This window comes from Rhineura floridana, chromosome 11 (genome assembly GCF_030035675.1).
Source record: "Rhineura floridana isolate rRhiFlo1 chromosome 11, rRhiFlo1.hap2, whole genome shotgun sequence".
NCBI classification, from domain to species: domain Eukaryota; kingdom Metazoa; phylum Chordata; class Lepidosauria; order Squamata; family Rhineuridae; genus Rhineura; species Rhineura floridana.
Genome location: NC_084490.1, coordinates 23,820,748 through 23,837,560, shown reverse-complemented (window position 1 = coordinate 23,837,560; position 16,813 = coordinate 23,820,748). Strand labels below are relative to the sequence as shown.

Genomic DNA, 16,813 nt, shown 5'->3' with positions numbered 1-16,813 from the left:
CTTCTGGATACTTTCTCCAACATGAGTAGCAAATGTGGTGACCTCCTGATATTGTTAGACTACAACTCCCATCAGCCCAAACCAGCATGGCCAATAGTCAGAGACAATAAGAGTTGCAGTCCGACATCATTTGAAGGGCACCACATTGGCCATCTTGTATTAATTTGTGTACTTGCCTTTAACATGCTGGTTACTCCTTATGTTATTGTTTCCATTCATTTATTTTCCAGTTAGGCTAGTCACTAGTCATCTGTTGAGCAAGCAGGATAATAAAGATGGCAACATGCAGATCGTCCCCTCCTGAAAGCTCAGCCTACAAAGACCAGCACCTGGACCTTCTATGCTTTCTTTGAGGTCCTGCCAAGTTGCCTGTTGAAGCAGGATGGTTGTTGTGAAGCGTGTTGGGTGAAGGTAATGCGGGTCACGACCAGATACTTGTCAAGGCCAGGAGAAGAGGCACAAGCAAGAGAGCAGGCAAAGGGGCAGGACCATTGGCTGTGGAGTTCTGCGTCATGGTGTGTTCAATCCAATCCATGAAGGAAGTGACCCGGGTGTAGATGCCGGGCCGATAGCTATGCCCACAACCAAACCCCATGCTTACCACTCCTACCAAGAACCAAGCATCATTCTGCCAGCAGACTAAGGGTCCCCCAGAGTCACCCTGCCAAAAGAAAGAAAAAGAGACAGGATCTCCATCACTCTCCTGAGAAGAGAAGAAGCACCCAGATGGCATCTGTGCAAGGACTTGTGACGTTCTACTGAAACATCTGCCCCTGTGAGGCTTTTTTCTCTCCTCCACACTCAGTTGTTCCTCACTGTGGCTCCTCCTTCCCATTCACAGTGTCAGAATAGTCTTCCTTTCCTTATTCCCTACTGATTGGATGCCCTTCCTTCCATTCTGGACACATTCCGGAGGGAGGGAAGGAAGGAAGGCAAGAAGGCAGACAATTGCTGTGCTTAGCGGTGGAAAGCAAAGGTAGGACACCAGCCAGAGGCATGGGCCAAAAGGAACTGGGCAATGTTGGGGCATGAAAGCAGACAGAGGGTGGAGGTAAAAACAAAGCAGCCAAAAGAGCAGGTGAAACGGAGAGTTGGGAAAAGGCCTGGAGGGAGGGACATATAGACCAGAAGGAAGCACCGGGAAAGCCCTCATGGAGCCACCACTGCCTTGCTGGATGGGTGGGAAGGCCAGGAATATGATCTTGGAGCTCTACGCAATCTCGCCCTGGCCAGCAATGAAAGCTGACCTTAGTGAATCAGAAGCTAGACCAGGGTCAGCAACCTGGGGCCCACCAGTAATTCCTATGGCACCCACAAAAAGGTTTGAGTAAAGATCCCCTCAAAAATCCACAGTGCACAACAGACTGTTTGCTCTTCCTGCTCAATTCCTGCATGTTCTGGCTTGCCCTCTCCTGCATTGATTGTGCCCCCTTAAACATGCCCACATTTCACTGGCTGCCAGGATTGGACCCCCTCCCTCCCTCTCTTCTGTTCTGAACAAAGGAGAGGTGCAAAGAACTTGCTGTGAGCTAGTGCTGATGTAGGTGCCTTTTTTGCTTTCATGGGAGAGTCTTCCTGTCTCTTTTTCTGCTCTTTTAGATGAGGCAGCCATTTTGCATTATGCCACACCCCCAACTGCTGTCATTTTGTGACTGGCGCCCATGGCACTTTCTCAAAATTCCAAATATGCCCACGGCCCAAAAAAGGATGGTGACTCCAGACCTAGACTCAGTCTAATGCATATTAACAGCAATCATTTCCAAAATACACATGCCCACAGGCACACACTATAAACCTGCACTGGCCAGAAATGGAGGGGCAGCATAGCCCCACAGCAGGAGCAATCATGTCATCTGCTGGAGAGGTATTTGCTACTGTTGTAAGCTTGGGGGGACTGGAGGACAGACCTGGCCTGTCATATGGACTCTTTTTTAGACAGGGCAGAGTCAGACAGGGACTGGCGCAAGACCAATCAGGACTCCCCAGCCCAAGTCCAACATGCTAACCACTCTGCCCCACCCTTTGTCAGTTCACTATTCAACAACTGTCAGCTGATCCTAATCCAGGGACACGCAAATCTGCCAATTTTGGTTTCTCTTTGTACCATGAAAATTGATCGGCATTTTAGTGTGAATTTCTGCAAATATACACATTTTTTGCAAAGCAATTCCCCATAATATAATGCACTTTTGTATGTAATTTTCCCTAACGTATACAGTAATACGCACACTTTACCCTCCTAGTACATGCGTTTTTATGCAAATTACATGGCCAGTAAACTGCATTGCAAAATTTGGAGAAGTCAGAATTTCAAAGGGTTGCTGTGTTTTGGTTTGCATGTTTCAGAAAGTACAAATTAAATAGGTTCACCTTGAATGCAAATGGAATTTCTCCCCCTTCCTCCCCCAATTTTATCTATTTATTTTATTTATTTAGACTATTTATATATTTCTTAGGTGTAATCATCTCTCGGTGGCGTATAAGGAATACTGTACAATGAAAACAAAAATCTGTTCAAACTATAAAATCAAAATTCAGTTAACATGCCTTCTGGAATAAAAAAAAAAGTCTTTGGTAGGTGCCAGAACTTCAACAGGGTGTGGGCCTCTCTGACCTCAACTGGAATATTATGCTACATATTGCTATTCTTTGAGAAAATATAGAATCAACACCACTGCCTACATTTTTTAACTCTCTCTGGGGATGTGGCAGTGGGGGCGCTGTCATGAGCTCCTATATTTCAAACTTTACCACTGACTGTATTTTCAAGGATTTGGCACTGCTACTGAAAACAAGTTTTGGTTTTGCTCCAATGGATATTAACTGACAGCGTTCCTGCAATCGTAGCTCCGAAGGCTGCTTGCGTTCCCCCTCCCACAATATCTCCTACTATCACTATGCTGCTCTGGTTCATGATTCTTACAAAGCAAGTGTCCTTCCCTCCTTGGGGATACCCAGCACAGATCATATCATCGTAGATCAGCTTGTAGCCATCCGGCAAAGGGTAGCTGTCACTATTGTTGTGGTACATATCCTCACAGACTTCAGCGTCTATGATCAGCACTTCCACCTCCTGCAGAGTCCGAGCAAGAATGGAGACTGGTGCAAAAAGAAGCATGGAGATGAGGCACAGTCTCAGATTTCACTTAACATGGCTCATTGTTGACATACTTATAAACTGGCTGCACATACACCAAATATTGCATTTTAACAAATATCAAACAATATCTGAAATTAACAAACAGAATTGGAAACATCATATTCACTGTCTCTTTAAAAAATTGTATCAGATCTCTATGAAGTAATGATAAATTTACAACTACTAATACATTAGACTTCAAAATAATCTGGAAAGAGAACTTATATCTAGAAATCACAGACACCAAATGGAAACAACTTTGGACAGAAAAACCATTAAAATATATCTCAGGGAAAATACATTAAAATTATACATATAATATATATTCACTGGCATCTAACACCAATTCAATTGAGCAATATAAGTACATTCCTAAATAAGAGATGTTGGAGATGGTGTGACGCTTTTGGTACTTTCCTACATCTTAGATGGGATTGTCCCAAAATCCAAAGTTTTTGGCAAGGAATATTTTCAGAAAGTTCAAGAATTATGAGTAAACATATTATTGCTCTCCAACTAGCCCTATTGTCTATATTTGATGGAGACAATCTGAATTTACTTAATAAAGACTTAATAACATACTTTATGGTAGCAGCAAGACAATAAGTAGGCACTGGAAAAACTGGAATGAGACTTTTAACAAGTGGTATCACAATGTCTGGCAAATAGCACTAGCGGAAAAACTCACAGATTAAAATTGCCAGAGGACAAAAAAGTGACTTTAACACGACATGGTTCAGCTTTATTTCATTTGTAAACACCTCGCACTAGACTCCAAAACCCCTGATTACCATGGCTCCCTGTGGAAGGACTTAGTTCCTTGTATACTGAAACCACTCACATAAACATATGCACATATATACACATTGTAGAAAAGACTGGATCCAAGGGATGCCCTGCCCTTAGAGTCATGCTGATGACAACTGAGACAGCCCCATGGTTCTCATGGAGATCATGAAGTCCCAACCCAGCCTATTTACAGCGGTCGCACTGTGGATGTTAAAGTCTCCCACAATAATTGTCTTGGGGTTCCCCAACACCACACTTAAGACCACCTTGGCCAGTTTGGTCAGGGAAGCCATTGGGGATCAGAGTGGCAGTATACCAAGAGCATCCCAATCTGTCTCGTTTGTCCATTGTCAGGTGGAGGCCCTCATAGCCTGCCTCAGGGCACAGGCTTTTCCTAGTGCTCAAGACGATAGTTGTATGGGTCACAGTGACACCTCTACCCCTTTTCCCCTGCCAATCTCCACCCCTCATTCAATACTTCCTCTACCTGTGATCATAGTTACAGGGATGCCCCCTCCAACTTTCCAACTTTTTAGTTATAGTTCATTAATACAGTTTCTTATCTTCCTATTATTACTATTACTATTACTAATGATGATGATGATGATGATGATAATGATAAAGTTGCTAGTTACCCAAAGGCCTCCAAGTAAATATACCATACCATAAAAACAGAACAATTAAACAACAGCAACCTCCATCTAACACAGAAAGCTTTGACTGCATACTAATGCAAACAATATCATCTCAGTCAATCAAATGCCGGGGGGGGGGAATGAGACTTTACCTGGTGCTGAAAAGATGTCAATGAAGGAAGGCATTCCGCAGATGAGGAGCCACAACTGAAAACACAGGTATCATTTCCAGCAAATCCTGCCCTCTCTGCTCTGTAACTGGCCCTCACTTCTGCTTAAACTCTTCCCTAAACCCTCAAAGTGACACCACCAGCTATAATAAAACACCTGAACTAGCGAGACCCAAAGATCATCCTTACCCTTTGGAATGGCAGTCCCCCAGCCAGTAGTCCAGCATGCCATCCCTTCGTAGAAGGCAAATGGCTCGAAAGTTTTCGGAAGGCAGACAGGCAAGGTAGTTCTGGAGAAAACGACTGCTTTCTCCAGCTTCATCAGTGCAATATCGGCACTAAGCCCTGATCCAGCATAATAAGGGTGCACTATGATCTTGCTGACACTGGATGAGACCATGCTGGCTCGGGGTGCAGGGAGCTCATATTCCCCCAGGTTTACTCGGAACTCAGATAGAATCAGTGGTCTGTGGGAGACAAGAAACAAGCAATGTCTTGTGCAGTGGGAAGATCTGAGTTCAAATATTGGCTCAGCCTGAAGTTCACTAGAAATCTTTTGGATAGGAGCTTGATCTAACTCACAGGGCTGTAGAGATGCTAATTGTCAAGTACTTGGCACATTGAAAAACATGCCTCATCCCAAGCAAGTTTACTCAGAAGAAGAACCCATTTCTTCCCATGAGGCTCTGAGCCACTATACTACACCAGATAAGGATTTAACCTCCCCCTGCAAAAAAATCCAGGAAACACTAAATAATTTGCCAGTATAATAGTGTTAACTCTGCATCTGTGACATACAACTATTATAACTTATTATTAATGTGAACTAATAATAATATACTTTAGGGTGTGGTCCTCCAGATGTTGCTGAACTATAACTCCCATCAAACCTGACCACTAACCATGCTGGCTGGTGCTGATGGGAGTTGCAGTTCAGCAACATCTGGAGGGCCACAGGTTAGACACCCCAGCTTTAGCACTGGTTCCCAACCTTTATGAGCATGGGACCCCTTTTGTAACCTCAAAATTTGTCAGGACCCTCACATGCTAATTGTTGTAATCTTAGGCTCTCTTAATTGAAAAATACATAAAGAAATAATGTCCCTTTTTATTCAACATCACAACAACAAATATGATGATTGTGATCTTTATTTCCTACTCTTCCCAGGGCGGCTTACAGCAATATAAAAAACTTTTAACAATTTTTGAGGGAAAGGAAGGAGATGAAAGTAAACCACCCAGAGTGGTGAGCAGAGCCTGGCTGATGCCAGGGCATTTGGACTCTGGCTTTAAGTGTTCCATCTGTATATGATGCCTCATCTTCAGCACTTGGCTGAGGAAGCTCCATATGATAATAATAATAATAATGTCTAACAGACAGAATGTCAACAGGTGAAGCTTTCCCCATGGTTGTATTTTCATACTAGAAAAGTCTTAATTTAATGTATATTTAATTTCTGCCAGTCACACAGCTGTTCACAGCACAAGGGCCCTGCTCTCCCCCAGTGCCAACCCCTAACCATGTAAAGAATGCAAGAGTAAAAATAACAAAATGTGGACAACTTGACATACTTTAAAATAAAAACATTTAAAATGAAGATATATAACTGTATAAAAACACACTCAAAGCCTTGATAAACAGCAACAAAAATACACTGAGCATGTGAAATTTCACATTTTAAAACTTGCTTTACGCATCTTTTTCTTTTCCTCACTTATTGCCTTGGGCCAGCCACTCACTCTCAGCCTAACCTACCTCATATGGCTGTTGTGAAGATATAGAAGGCAGAATTAAAAAGGCCACAAAAGGAGACTGGCTGCAGTCCTAACCCCTTGGGAGTAAGCTCCATTGAATTCTAGAGGACTTACTTCTGATTAGACCTGGTTAGGATTGCAGCCTAAGTCCTTGTCATTATAGACATACATATTTACTTCCTTTAACCAGAATGATGCATCTCTGTACTTTAAAGCCCCATGTTTCCACCCGCCCCCAAAAAGCAGTATAGCTTCAAAGTTTCAACAGAATCTTAATCTGCTCTGATTAGTGCAGTTTGATTCACCTGGGAGTAAACCTTATTAAATATGAAGAGACTTACTTCTGAGTAGACATGTATACATTGTACTATAAGTTGAATACAATGAATTTTAATGAGTGCCCAGGTGTGGTTTAATGGGAAACCTATTAATATAACCATCATCCAAGTCTACACTCCAACGGCAAATACAGAAGAGGAATTGGAGAGATTTTACACAGAAGTACAGGAAGAAATTGATCACACACCAAAACAAGATGTGCTGATAATCATGGGGGACTGGAATGCAAAAGTAGGGAACAGAGAAGAACTAGGAATTGTGGGGAAATGGGGCTTAGGAGATAGAAATGAAGCTGGAGAAAGACTTATTGAATTGTGTGAAGCCAATAATTTGTTTCTAGCAAACTCATATTTTGAGCAACCAAAAAGACGACTGTACACGTGGACATCACCAAATGGTCAATATAGGAATCAAATTCATTATATAATCAGTAGCAGAAGATGGAGAAGCTCCATACTTTCTGCAGCAACAAGACCAGGAGCAGACTGCGGTACAGATCATGAACTGGTAATACTGAAAATCAGAGTAAAGCTAAAGAAGAACAACAAAGCAATCATAATGCCAAAATACAATTTAAATAACATCCCAGAAGAATATAAAGATCAAATAAGGAACAGATTTGAGGCTTTAAACTTAGTTGACAGAGAACCAGAAGAACTATGGATTGAAGTCAGAGACATTATCAGGGAAGAATGAAAAAAGACAATACCTCTAGGTAAAAAGAAAGACCTCAGTGGATGACTGACAAAACTCTTAAAATGGTGAAAAAAAGAAGGAAAGCTAAAACAAAAGGAGATAGAAACACGGTCAGAACCCTAAATGCAACAATACAGCGACTAGTATGTAGGGGCAAAAAGAACTATTACAATAATTGTATAGAAATAGAAGAGGACAACAAAAAGGGGAGAACAAGAGCTCTATTCCAAAAGATTAGAGAAATGAAAGGGAAATTTAAACCAAAAGTAAGGATGTTGAATAATCAACAGGGAAACACACTGACTGACAGAGATAAAATTAAAGGGAGATGGAAGCAATACACTGAAGAACTCTATAAAAGAGATGCAAGGATGACAGCTTCATTCATGGAGGAACCGTATGACGAAGAACCAGAAATTTTAGAATGTGAGGTGGAAGCTGCTCTTAAAATACTTGGTAGAAACAAATCATCAGGAACAGATGGAATACCAATAGAGTTGCTACAAGCTACTGAGACTGAATCCAAATTTTGACAAAAAATTGTCAACAAATATGGAAAAGGAAACAATGGCCCACAGACTGGAAGTGTTCAATATACATCCCAATTCCAAAGAAAGGGGATCCCAGGGAATGCATTTTTTATCGGACTATTGCCTTAATATGCCATGCAAGTAAAGTAATGCTCAAGATACTACAACAAAGGCTCTTACCATATATAGAGCAAGAAGTGCCAGATGTCCAAGCTGGATTTAGAAAGGAAGAGGCACCAGAGATCATATTGCAAACATACATTGGCTAATGGAATGGACCAAGGTATTTCAGAAGAAAATCACCCTGTGCTTTATAGATTACAGCAAAGTCTTTGATTGTGTAGATCATGAAAAACTATGGAATGCTTTAGAAGAAGTGGGGGTGCCACAGCATCTGATTGTCCTGATGCGCAACCTATACTCTGGACAAGAGGCTACTGTAAGGACAGAATAAAGTCAGGATCATTCAGACCATGGAGTTCCTGATCTCTATGTATGGATGTGAAAGTTGGACAGTGAAAAAAGCAGATAAGAAAAAAATCAACTCATTTGAAATGTGGTGTTAAAAGGAGAGCTTTTCAGATACCATGGACTGTGAAAAACACAAATAATTGGGTATTAGAACAAATTAAACTAGAACTATCCCTAGAAGCGAAAATGATGAAACTGAAGTTATCATACTTTGGACACATTATGAGAAGACATGATTCACTAGAACAGACAATTATGCTGGGAAAAACAGAAGGGAGCAGAAAAAGGGGAAGACCAAACAAAAATGGATTGATTCCATAAAGGAAGCCACAGACCTGAACTTACAAGATCTGAATAGGGTGGTTTATAACAGATGCTATTGGAGGTTGCTGATTCATAGGGTTGCTATAAGTCATAATAGACTTGAAGGCATATAACAACAACAACAAAAGCCCAGGTGTGTATTCATGGGAAGACACTCTGGGACTCTGTCCCATTACTTTTTTGGCAGACGGCGCCATCCTGGGATCCGTCTGTCTCTATAGCCAGAGCAAATCAGCTCAACTGATCATCCCTGACTGCCACTGACAAACGAGAGGGGAGGAGAGAGCTGAAATAAGCCTAGCTGGCCCCTTCTCTTGATGCATTCATGCCACACACGCCTCACTCGTGTGCCGTGCTGCTCAGCTCTCTGTGTGGCAGGAACTGACTGTGCCGGCTGAAAGTAAGGGGAGGTGGAGGTAGAGATAGCCGCGCGCGCATGCAGTACAGACTCGCAAGTTGGTGGTGCACAGACCAGCCATTAATTATTATTTTAAATTAATAAATAATTCCTCTCTTAGCTTTTTGCAGCACCCCTGGGACAACTTCCCAACCGCCCGGCTGGGAACCACCATTTTATTTTAGAATGTTCAGCTCACATACATAATCTCAGTAATCAAGATAAACAGAAATCCTCATAGCTGGTCTCATATGATACCCCTTATGTGGAGATCCACATTTCAAGAACTGTGATTAGAATTAACAATCATAGTTTCCACATTTTGCCATTTTGTATCCACAACATGGAATTCACCCATGGTAGAACTTTACTGATGCTGCCAGATCACAGGACTGCAGGATGACACAGCAGCAGAATTAAACAGCACCTCTCTTTCCCCTTGTAAAGTGCTAGTATAGTCTCTTCCCAAGAGGAGGTTTTCTACGCACCCAGTAAAGCAACGAGCAGCTGTCACCACCCACTGGGGTGAGATCAGGCTTCCGCCACACAAATGTACTCTGTTCCTTCGTATGCTGGCTTGCCACGGCCATTCCCCTTCATCAGCTTCCTGGCCCCCAATTATCCGAGAGGAGTGCTGCACTTCGGGGCGGCCGCAGTCTGCAGGGGAGAACCAGGAGAGGTCAGAGGGAGAGAGAGCAGAAGTAAGATGGGTGAACATCAGTCCAACATAAATATGTGCTCAAATATTTTCCTCACCTCTCTGAGCAGAATTCTTATCAGTACCTGCAAAAGGAAAAGAGACAGGAGTCAAGAAAGCAGGATCAAAAATCGTGTATATTAGGGATGGGCAAGAATTTCAATTCAGTTTGCATTTCAAGCCAGATCTATCAAATGTGCACTTTCCGAAACAATATGAGAATGGAAACACAACCATCCTTTGAAACCTGCACTTACTTGAATTTTGCAGTGCAGTTCGCCTACCAAACAATGTTTACAAAAATGCATACTTTAGGGGAAAGTGTGCATAGAAATGAGTGAAAATAACATGCAAGAAGGCATTATGTGATGAGAAATGGCTTTCAGAAATGTGTACATTATTCAGAACTGCCTACAAAAAGGTGTTTATTAAGAAAAATTTGTACTAAAATACTGGAAAATTTTCATCAGGGTTTTTTTTTTAAAAAAAAATGCAAATCGCTGCAGACATGCGGAGAACTGAATTTAAGACAGGAAAAATGAGAACCCAAGGGAACCAAATCTGGCAATTTTTTTCATTCCTAGTGTGCATTAAGATGGAGCAGTGCCAGCTTGTTTCCACTGAGACTGGTAGGGCAGAAGGCAGAAAAACTAACAGTAGGTGGCGCCAGAGCCAATGCCAGGCAGAGCCAACTAATTCTAGTTTTGTTCCCATCCTCCTCCCTGCTGAGTTCTACAAGGGGCAACGCTGCGACTAAGGAGGAGGAAGCTGACAGCTAGTGCCACCCCCTGGACTGGATAAAAGTAAGAAGGCAGACAGGTGGGAGCTGGCTGACGGCAGGCGGAGATCAGTGGGGCAGTGCCTCATTTGCCCTAATGGACCAGCCTCCACTGAGATGAGGATTGATCCGTGTGGCTTTGGTTCTGACTCACCCAGCACATTCTTATAATAAGCCCATAGCAATTCCAAGCCTGGTCAGTGGTGAAGTGTGCCTACGCCTAAGGTGTGACAAACCAGGTCACAAAAAAGCCACCAAGGAGACTTCTTGGTTAGCTGCTAGTATTGCAACGAATCTGCCTTTTAGGTGTTAACTAGCAATTCATCTTCCTAGTTCTGCACTACAAAAAAGAGAACGCAGAGGAAATCCAAACCACCCTAGAGACACTGAAAGGCAGAAATTGTTCTGGACCGGTCCTGCTGAGAACTGGCCATAAGGCTAATCATACAGAGACCCTAAAATGTTCTACTTCCTACAGATAGGAAGGGAGGAATCAGGTCCTCCCAGGTTCCAAACTCTGGGCGCCAATTACACACCTCTCCTCAATCACCCCTCTCCCAAAGTTACAGGCGCCGGCTGGATTCTGGCAGGGTCCCCCCTGTGCATTTCACTTCTGCTTGCCGTGCAATGGTTAAAGAGGCAAAACCTTCCCCAATATAGCATCTCCAAGAGAAAAACTGTTGAATGTTTGTCATGTAAGGCACAGTAGGCCTGGCAAGAGAATAAGGTGCTCCCAGAGCTGAGAATATAATTTAGGCATTTGAAGTCCTGGATTTCCCTGCTCTGTCCTTTACATTCCCACCCATCTCCCACCCCACCTTTGAACACAACACAGGAGCCTGGTTACTGATGCCTCCTGCTTTAACAGCAGGAATCTGGAGCTTCCAGAGCCTGTTGCTGTGACCCACTGTCCTCTCAATTAAAGTATCCTTGCTCTCAGATTCTTCCCACCTGTATTCATTAAACCCCACCCCAATTCCTCTCCCAGAGAACCCAGGAATCCTGGATCTCCAGCAAAATTGGCAGCCCAGGCAGGACACACAACAGCCACCTTTTCTCACATCTCTAGGACACCACACATATACCTATACCTCTCCTGGTGTCTCACCTCTCAGCAACAGGAGTAGCAGCACAATCTGGGAGCAGGAGACACTCGGCATGGTCCAGGCAGCCGTGGATAATCCAGCTCTGATGCCATCCAGAAAAGAAGAGAGAAGAGAATGCTGGGCTTAGTTGCCAAGGCCAAGTTCCCTTGGCAGGATTGGTGCACAAGGGAAGGAGCAGCAGCAGCACCAAACAGCTGGTGCATACTGTCCTCCATCCCTAGCTGCTTGATGGACCCAGCTCAGCTTTCTCCTCCCCAGGAAGACAAGTCTCCCTCACCATCGCTATCTCTGCCTCTGTCACTAGGTGGGAAGAGGTGGTGTAGCATCATCACTGTGGGATACCTAGCTTCCCCGTGGAGATCACTGTGCCCTTTCTCTCTTCAACTGAAATACAATCCATTTCATGATGGTTGGAAGAAGACTGTGCCCAGGTGGCCTACTATGGGGCTGCTCAGCCTGCTGTCCAGGTGCTAACTGTAGATGGGCAGCTTCAAGACCACCACCTGCTTCTGGCATTTTTTGTTTAATTCTTAAACCACTCAGGTTGTGTCTAGACATGCAGCAGATTGTAGGGTGGATTGTACCACTTCCAAGAGCAGGTGAAGGCTGCCCCATGCAACACTAAACAAAAACCTCCCTGCGGATAGAAAATCATGGGGAACGTTGAAGCCAGGCCCTTTTTGGCCTGCTGTGCTGGTTTTCTATTGGCAGGATATTTTTAATGTAGAGCATTTAAAATGCAATCCTCCACCTAAGTAGTGCAGCCCATTCTATCAGGATTCAGAGGATCACTTTGAGCTCATGGTAGTCATGGGGAAATCCTACCTAGGGTGGCCATGGGCCCTCCTTTCACAAAAGGCAATCCTCTATTTGAAGGTGTGCCCTGTTTGAAAGGTTGCCCAGGCCTAGACTTGGGGAAAGAGTCTTAAGACAGGACATCAGGGCCACATCAGGAATTAGCCCTGGCCAGAATCTTGCCCCACTGTGATGAAATGTCTTGTGATGTCTATATTGTGCATCCCTACATATAAATTGGCATGCGCAAATTTTATGCAATTCTGTGTCCTCTTTTGTCCTCTCTTTTTTTGGTGGTGCGTTTCCTCCTCTGTGGCAATGCACATGTGGCCACTTACAAAGGATCAGCCTGACCATGCGCAGAGATGCTCACTCCTTTAGTAGGAGCTGGAAGACTGTCATAGCTACATCATTAATCACAGTCTCCTCAATTCATATCTCACAGAGCCATGAACTCACTAGGCAACCTTGGACAAACCACAAATCGCTCAGCATCCTCAACCCGTTTGCAATATTTGGTTGCCTGCAAAAATTTCTATACCACCAATATTAAGAAAAAATAAAATGGTGGTAAACAGCATTAAACATATATATATATATATATATATATATATATATATATATATATATATATATAATTCTACTGGCCTACCTCATAAGTTTGTTGTTTGGAGGAATGAGATCACTCATTTTTTTTTGTTGAGTGTTGCATAGGGAAGTGTTCAAAAGTGGTGTCCTTCACCTGCTCTTAGAAGTGGTACAATCCATCCTACCAACTCAGCATTCTACATTCTGCTGCATGTCTAGACACAACCTGAGTGGTTTAAGGATTTTTAAAAATGCTATCTGAAAGGTACATATTATATGTCAGAATGTGAGTCATGGCTGTCAATCACAGGTTCTGGTCTGCCCTGTCTCCTATTTCGGCCTGTAAAGCATAGCTACTATACAACAAAATCCAATAGGCAATGACCTTTAGCTCTGGCAATATACCCGCAGTATAATCTCAGCCTCCATCCCATCTCCTCCTGGCCTTTGATCCACATCCTAAGCCCTAAAGTTGACAAGTCCCCAGCATACCAAGTCCTGAGGTGCAAGACAGAGGAAGGGCTTTGTGGTGTCATGAGACAGGGTTGCATGATGTCACAAAGTGGTAAATCTTGAAAGTCAAAGCTCTGCTAAGCAGGAGCATAGCCCAGCCAGCAGTCACAGAGCTAGAGAAGAAAGGCCAAGAAAAATGGAAGAATATTTAGGGAAACAACGGTGGCGTCCCAGCTGTCTTTAAAGGGCAATACCCTCATTTTCTAGCCTTTACCCTCAACAGGCAACACCTTCTAACCACCCCTAACTTTGCTGCAAGTCAGTACCTTAGGTCCAAATACACCTTAGGAATGTGATGCTGTGTATGTGTGAATTTTACTATTATATTATATTATATTATATTATATTATATTATATTATATTATACTCCTTCTGTAGAGTAACTGAGCATAAGGCACAGGATAATGAAAACCAATGAGATGTTTATTTATGCCGGAGACAAATATAACATAGGAAGTCCTTACTCCTACACTATTCTGTCTAACTATTTATGAACACAGATCCTCACTATCTCTAACACTAAGCCCTAACCCTCTCAAATCCCACCACTCATACACAGCCGATCTTCTCATAATCAGAACCCCATCTAACTGTCAAACTGCGAAGCACTCAAATACCAACACTCATCCCATATTCTCTCAGCCAATCACATGCAGCATACTACATTCCATCTCATTCACTCTCCCTCCCATAATTATACAGCCACGATTATACAGCCACGAGAGTGGCTGTATACTTTAGTCAGTGTGGATTTTTCACATTCCGCAATGTTAAATTGAAAATACCCCCATGCCATTCTGATGCTTCCATAAGCTCATTTCAAAACAAAACCTTACAAAACTTATAGTCCTGAACTCAGAAACGCTTGCTTAACAACCCTCTCAGTTTTCATGGTGATATACAAAACAGTCAGAGAGAACGGAGTTCAAAGTCTAAAAAGAAAGAAAGAAAACCCAGAGCCCTTTTGGACTTTTTTCTGTCAGAGTTCCCATAATGTGTTGAAATTCATTAAAAATCAGCCATGTTCACAGAGTACCTGTAATCCTAATACTGACCTTGCCCCATACTCTGACCTTCATCTTGTGCAGTTTAAAAGTTAAAAAAATGCCTGGCTGATTTTTAATTAATTCAAGAAATGTTGGCTGGAAGCCTATGATAACATCGGGCATGCTCAGTAAGAACCAACTGTCAGCATTCTAAAACCCAGACTCACAGTTGCTGGGCTTGCCTAATCAGGGGGCCACACCAACACCAAACTTTGATTTCACTTGAGATAGTCATGGCCTCCCTCAGAGAATCCTGGGAAGTGTAGTTTGTGAAGGGTGCTGAGAGGAGTCTCCTGTTCCACTGAGAGAGCTCCAGTGGCCAGACTGGTTTAACAGTCAGCCACTCTGATTGAAGGTCTGTGAGGGGAACAGGGTGTCTCCCAGTAACTCTCAGCACCCTTCACTAACTATACTTCCCAGGATTCTTTGAGAGAAGCCATGGCTGTCCAAAGGGAAATAAAGACCTGGTATGGATGTGGCCAGGGACAGCTTTGGTTTAAATTTCAGTGGGAGGCTACATGTGCCTGCTGTATAATAAAAAGGTGGGGAAACACTGAAAAGTAATAATACTGTTCACAATGTTTTCCTTTTGGAAAGGAAAGGGGCTTCCCTTCTGCCCAGTGCCAACCTACCCAATCTCCTCCCCTCCCCCTCCCCCTCTCCTCCCTGCCCCTGCAGTCCATTTCTATTTTCAAACCTGATTGCACAGAAATAAATGCCATTGAACTCAAAAAGTATGCAAATGATCAAACCAACCCTCCCTTTTCCTCCCTCCCTCCTATCCCTCCTATCCCCTCCCTCTTTCCCCTTCCCTCCCCCTTCCTTTGCCCCTCCCTCCCCATCCCCATCCCCTTGCAATCTCCTCCTCCCCCTCCCCCCCTCCCCTTCCTCCTCCCCATGGTCGGTTTTACCTATCTTACCTATCTTAAGCACGATTGCATGGAAGTAAATACCATTGAACTCTATAAGCATGCAAATGATCAAATCTGCCCTCCCCCTTCCCTTATCCCTCTCCAATACACTCTTTCTCCTTCTCACTCCCACTCCTCCTCTCCCATGGTCAGTTTTTCCTATCCTAACCATGACTGCATAGGAGTAAATCCCATTGAACTCAATAAGCATGCAAATGATCAGACCTGCTTTTTCCCTACTTCCCCTCTCCTCTCCCTTCTTCCTCCCCCCTCTTCCTTCTTCCTCCTCCCCTGCCCCCACCAGCCCTCCCTCCCCCCGGGTCAGTTTTACCTATCCTAAGCATGATTGCACAGGAGTAAATCGCACTGAACTCAATAAACATGCAAATGATCAAACCTGTCCTCCTCCTCCTCCCCTCCCCCTCCTTCCTGCTCCCATCCCAGTCCTCCCCTCTGCCTTTCCTCCCCTCCCTCCTCCTTTTCCTCCTCCTCCCCTACCCATCCCATGGTCAGTTTCACCTATCCTAAGCCTGATTGCAGGGGAGTAAATCCCACTAAACTCAATAAGCATGCAAATGATCAATCCATTCTCAGCAAACTTGTACAGGATCCCATTTCTTACCTCCCGGATTAAAAAACAGGGAAATTCACTGATAGGCAAAAAACCTTGCAGTTTAGGAAAGTACCTATAGCCCACAGATATTTCTATCAAACTTTAAAAAGCAGGGAAATTGGGCAGCTATAGTGAATGCAACAGGGGAGTAGGAGACCTGACCTCCTCTCTGAGATATTGGACTCCCCTACAAAGTTGTCAAAATGCAAACACAATTTGGGTTGGTCTTTCACAGTCCAATCCACTTGCTGTGTAGCTTGGAAGAATTTGGTAACATGTGCCTCTGAGCATATGGTGAGTGGTGGCAACACCTGCACTCAGCCCAAATAATAGAAAGAAGACATGTGCTATGCTGATTTTGTTTTAGCAGGGAGGAAGCAACATTATTAAGACAGTTGATATGGTTCAGATGGTTACTTTAAATATGTCTGATTTACGTTGCAATTTTAGTAACATTTCCTGTAAGGAATCATTTTCTTTTGTTTCTTTTTCTGTGAATATGTGAAGTACAGCAACACTTT

General features: G+C 43.4%; 1 protein-coding gene across 1 annotated transcript; it reads right to left on the bottom strand.

Annotated features, from left to right (window-relative positions):
- Positions 1 to 421: 421 nt before the first annotated feature.
- Positions 422 to 11,903, bottom strand: LOC133367524 (serine protease 33-like). The gene is made up of 6 exons (XM_061591617.1): positions 11,829 to 11,903; positions 10,002 to 10,028; positions 9,734 to 9,902; positions 4,923 to 5,200; positions 2,924 to 3,099; positions 422 to 661 (listed from the first exon to the last, which is right to left on the bottom strand). The coding sequence occupies exons 1-6, from the start codon at positions 11,878 to 11,880 to the stop codon at positions 422 to 424; spliced, it is 942 nt and encodes a 313-aa protein (XP_061447601.1). The 5' UTR covers positions 11,881 to 11,903.
- Between the last annotated feature and the right edge of the window lie 4,910 nt (positions 11,904 to 16,813).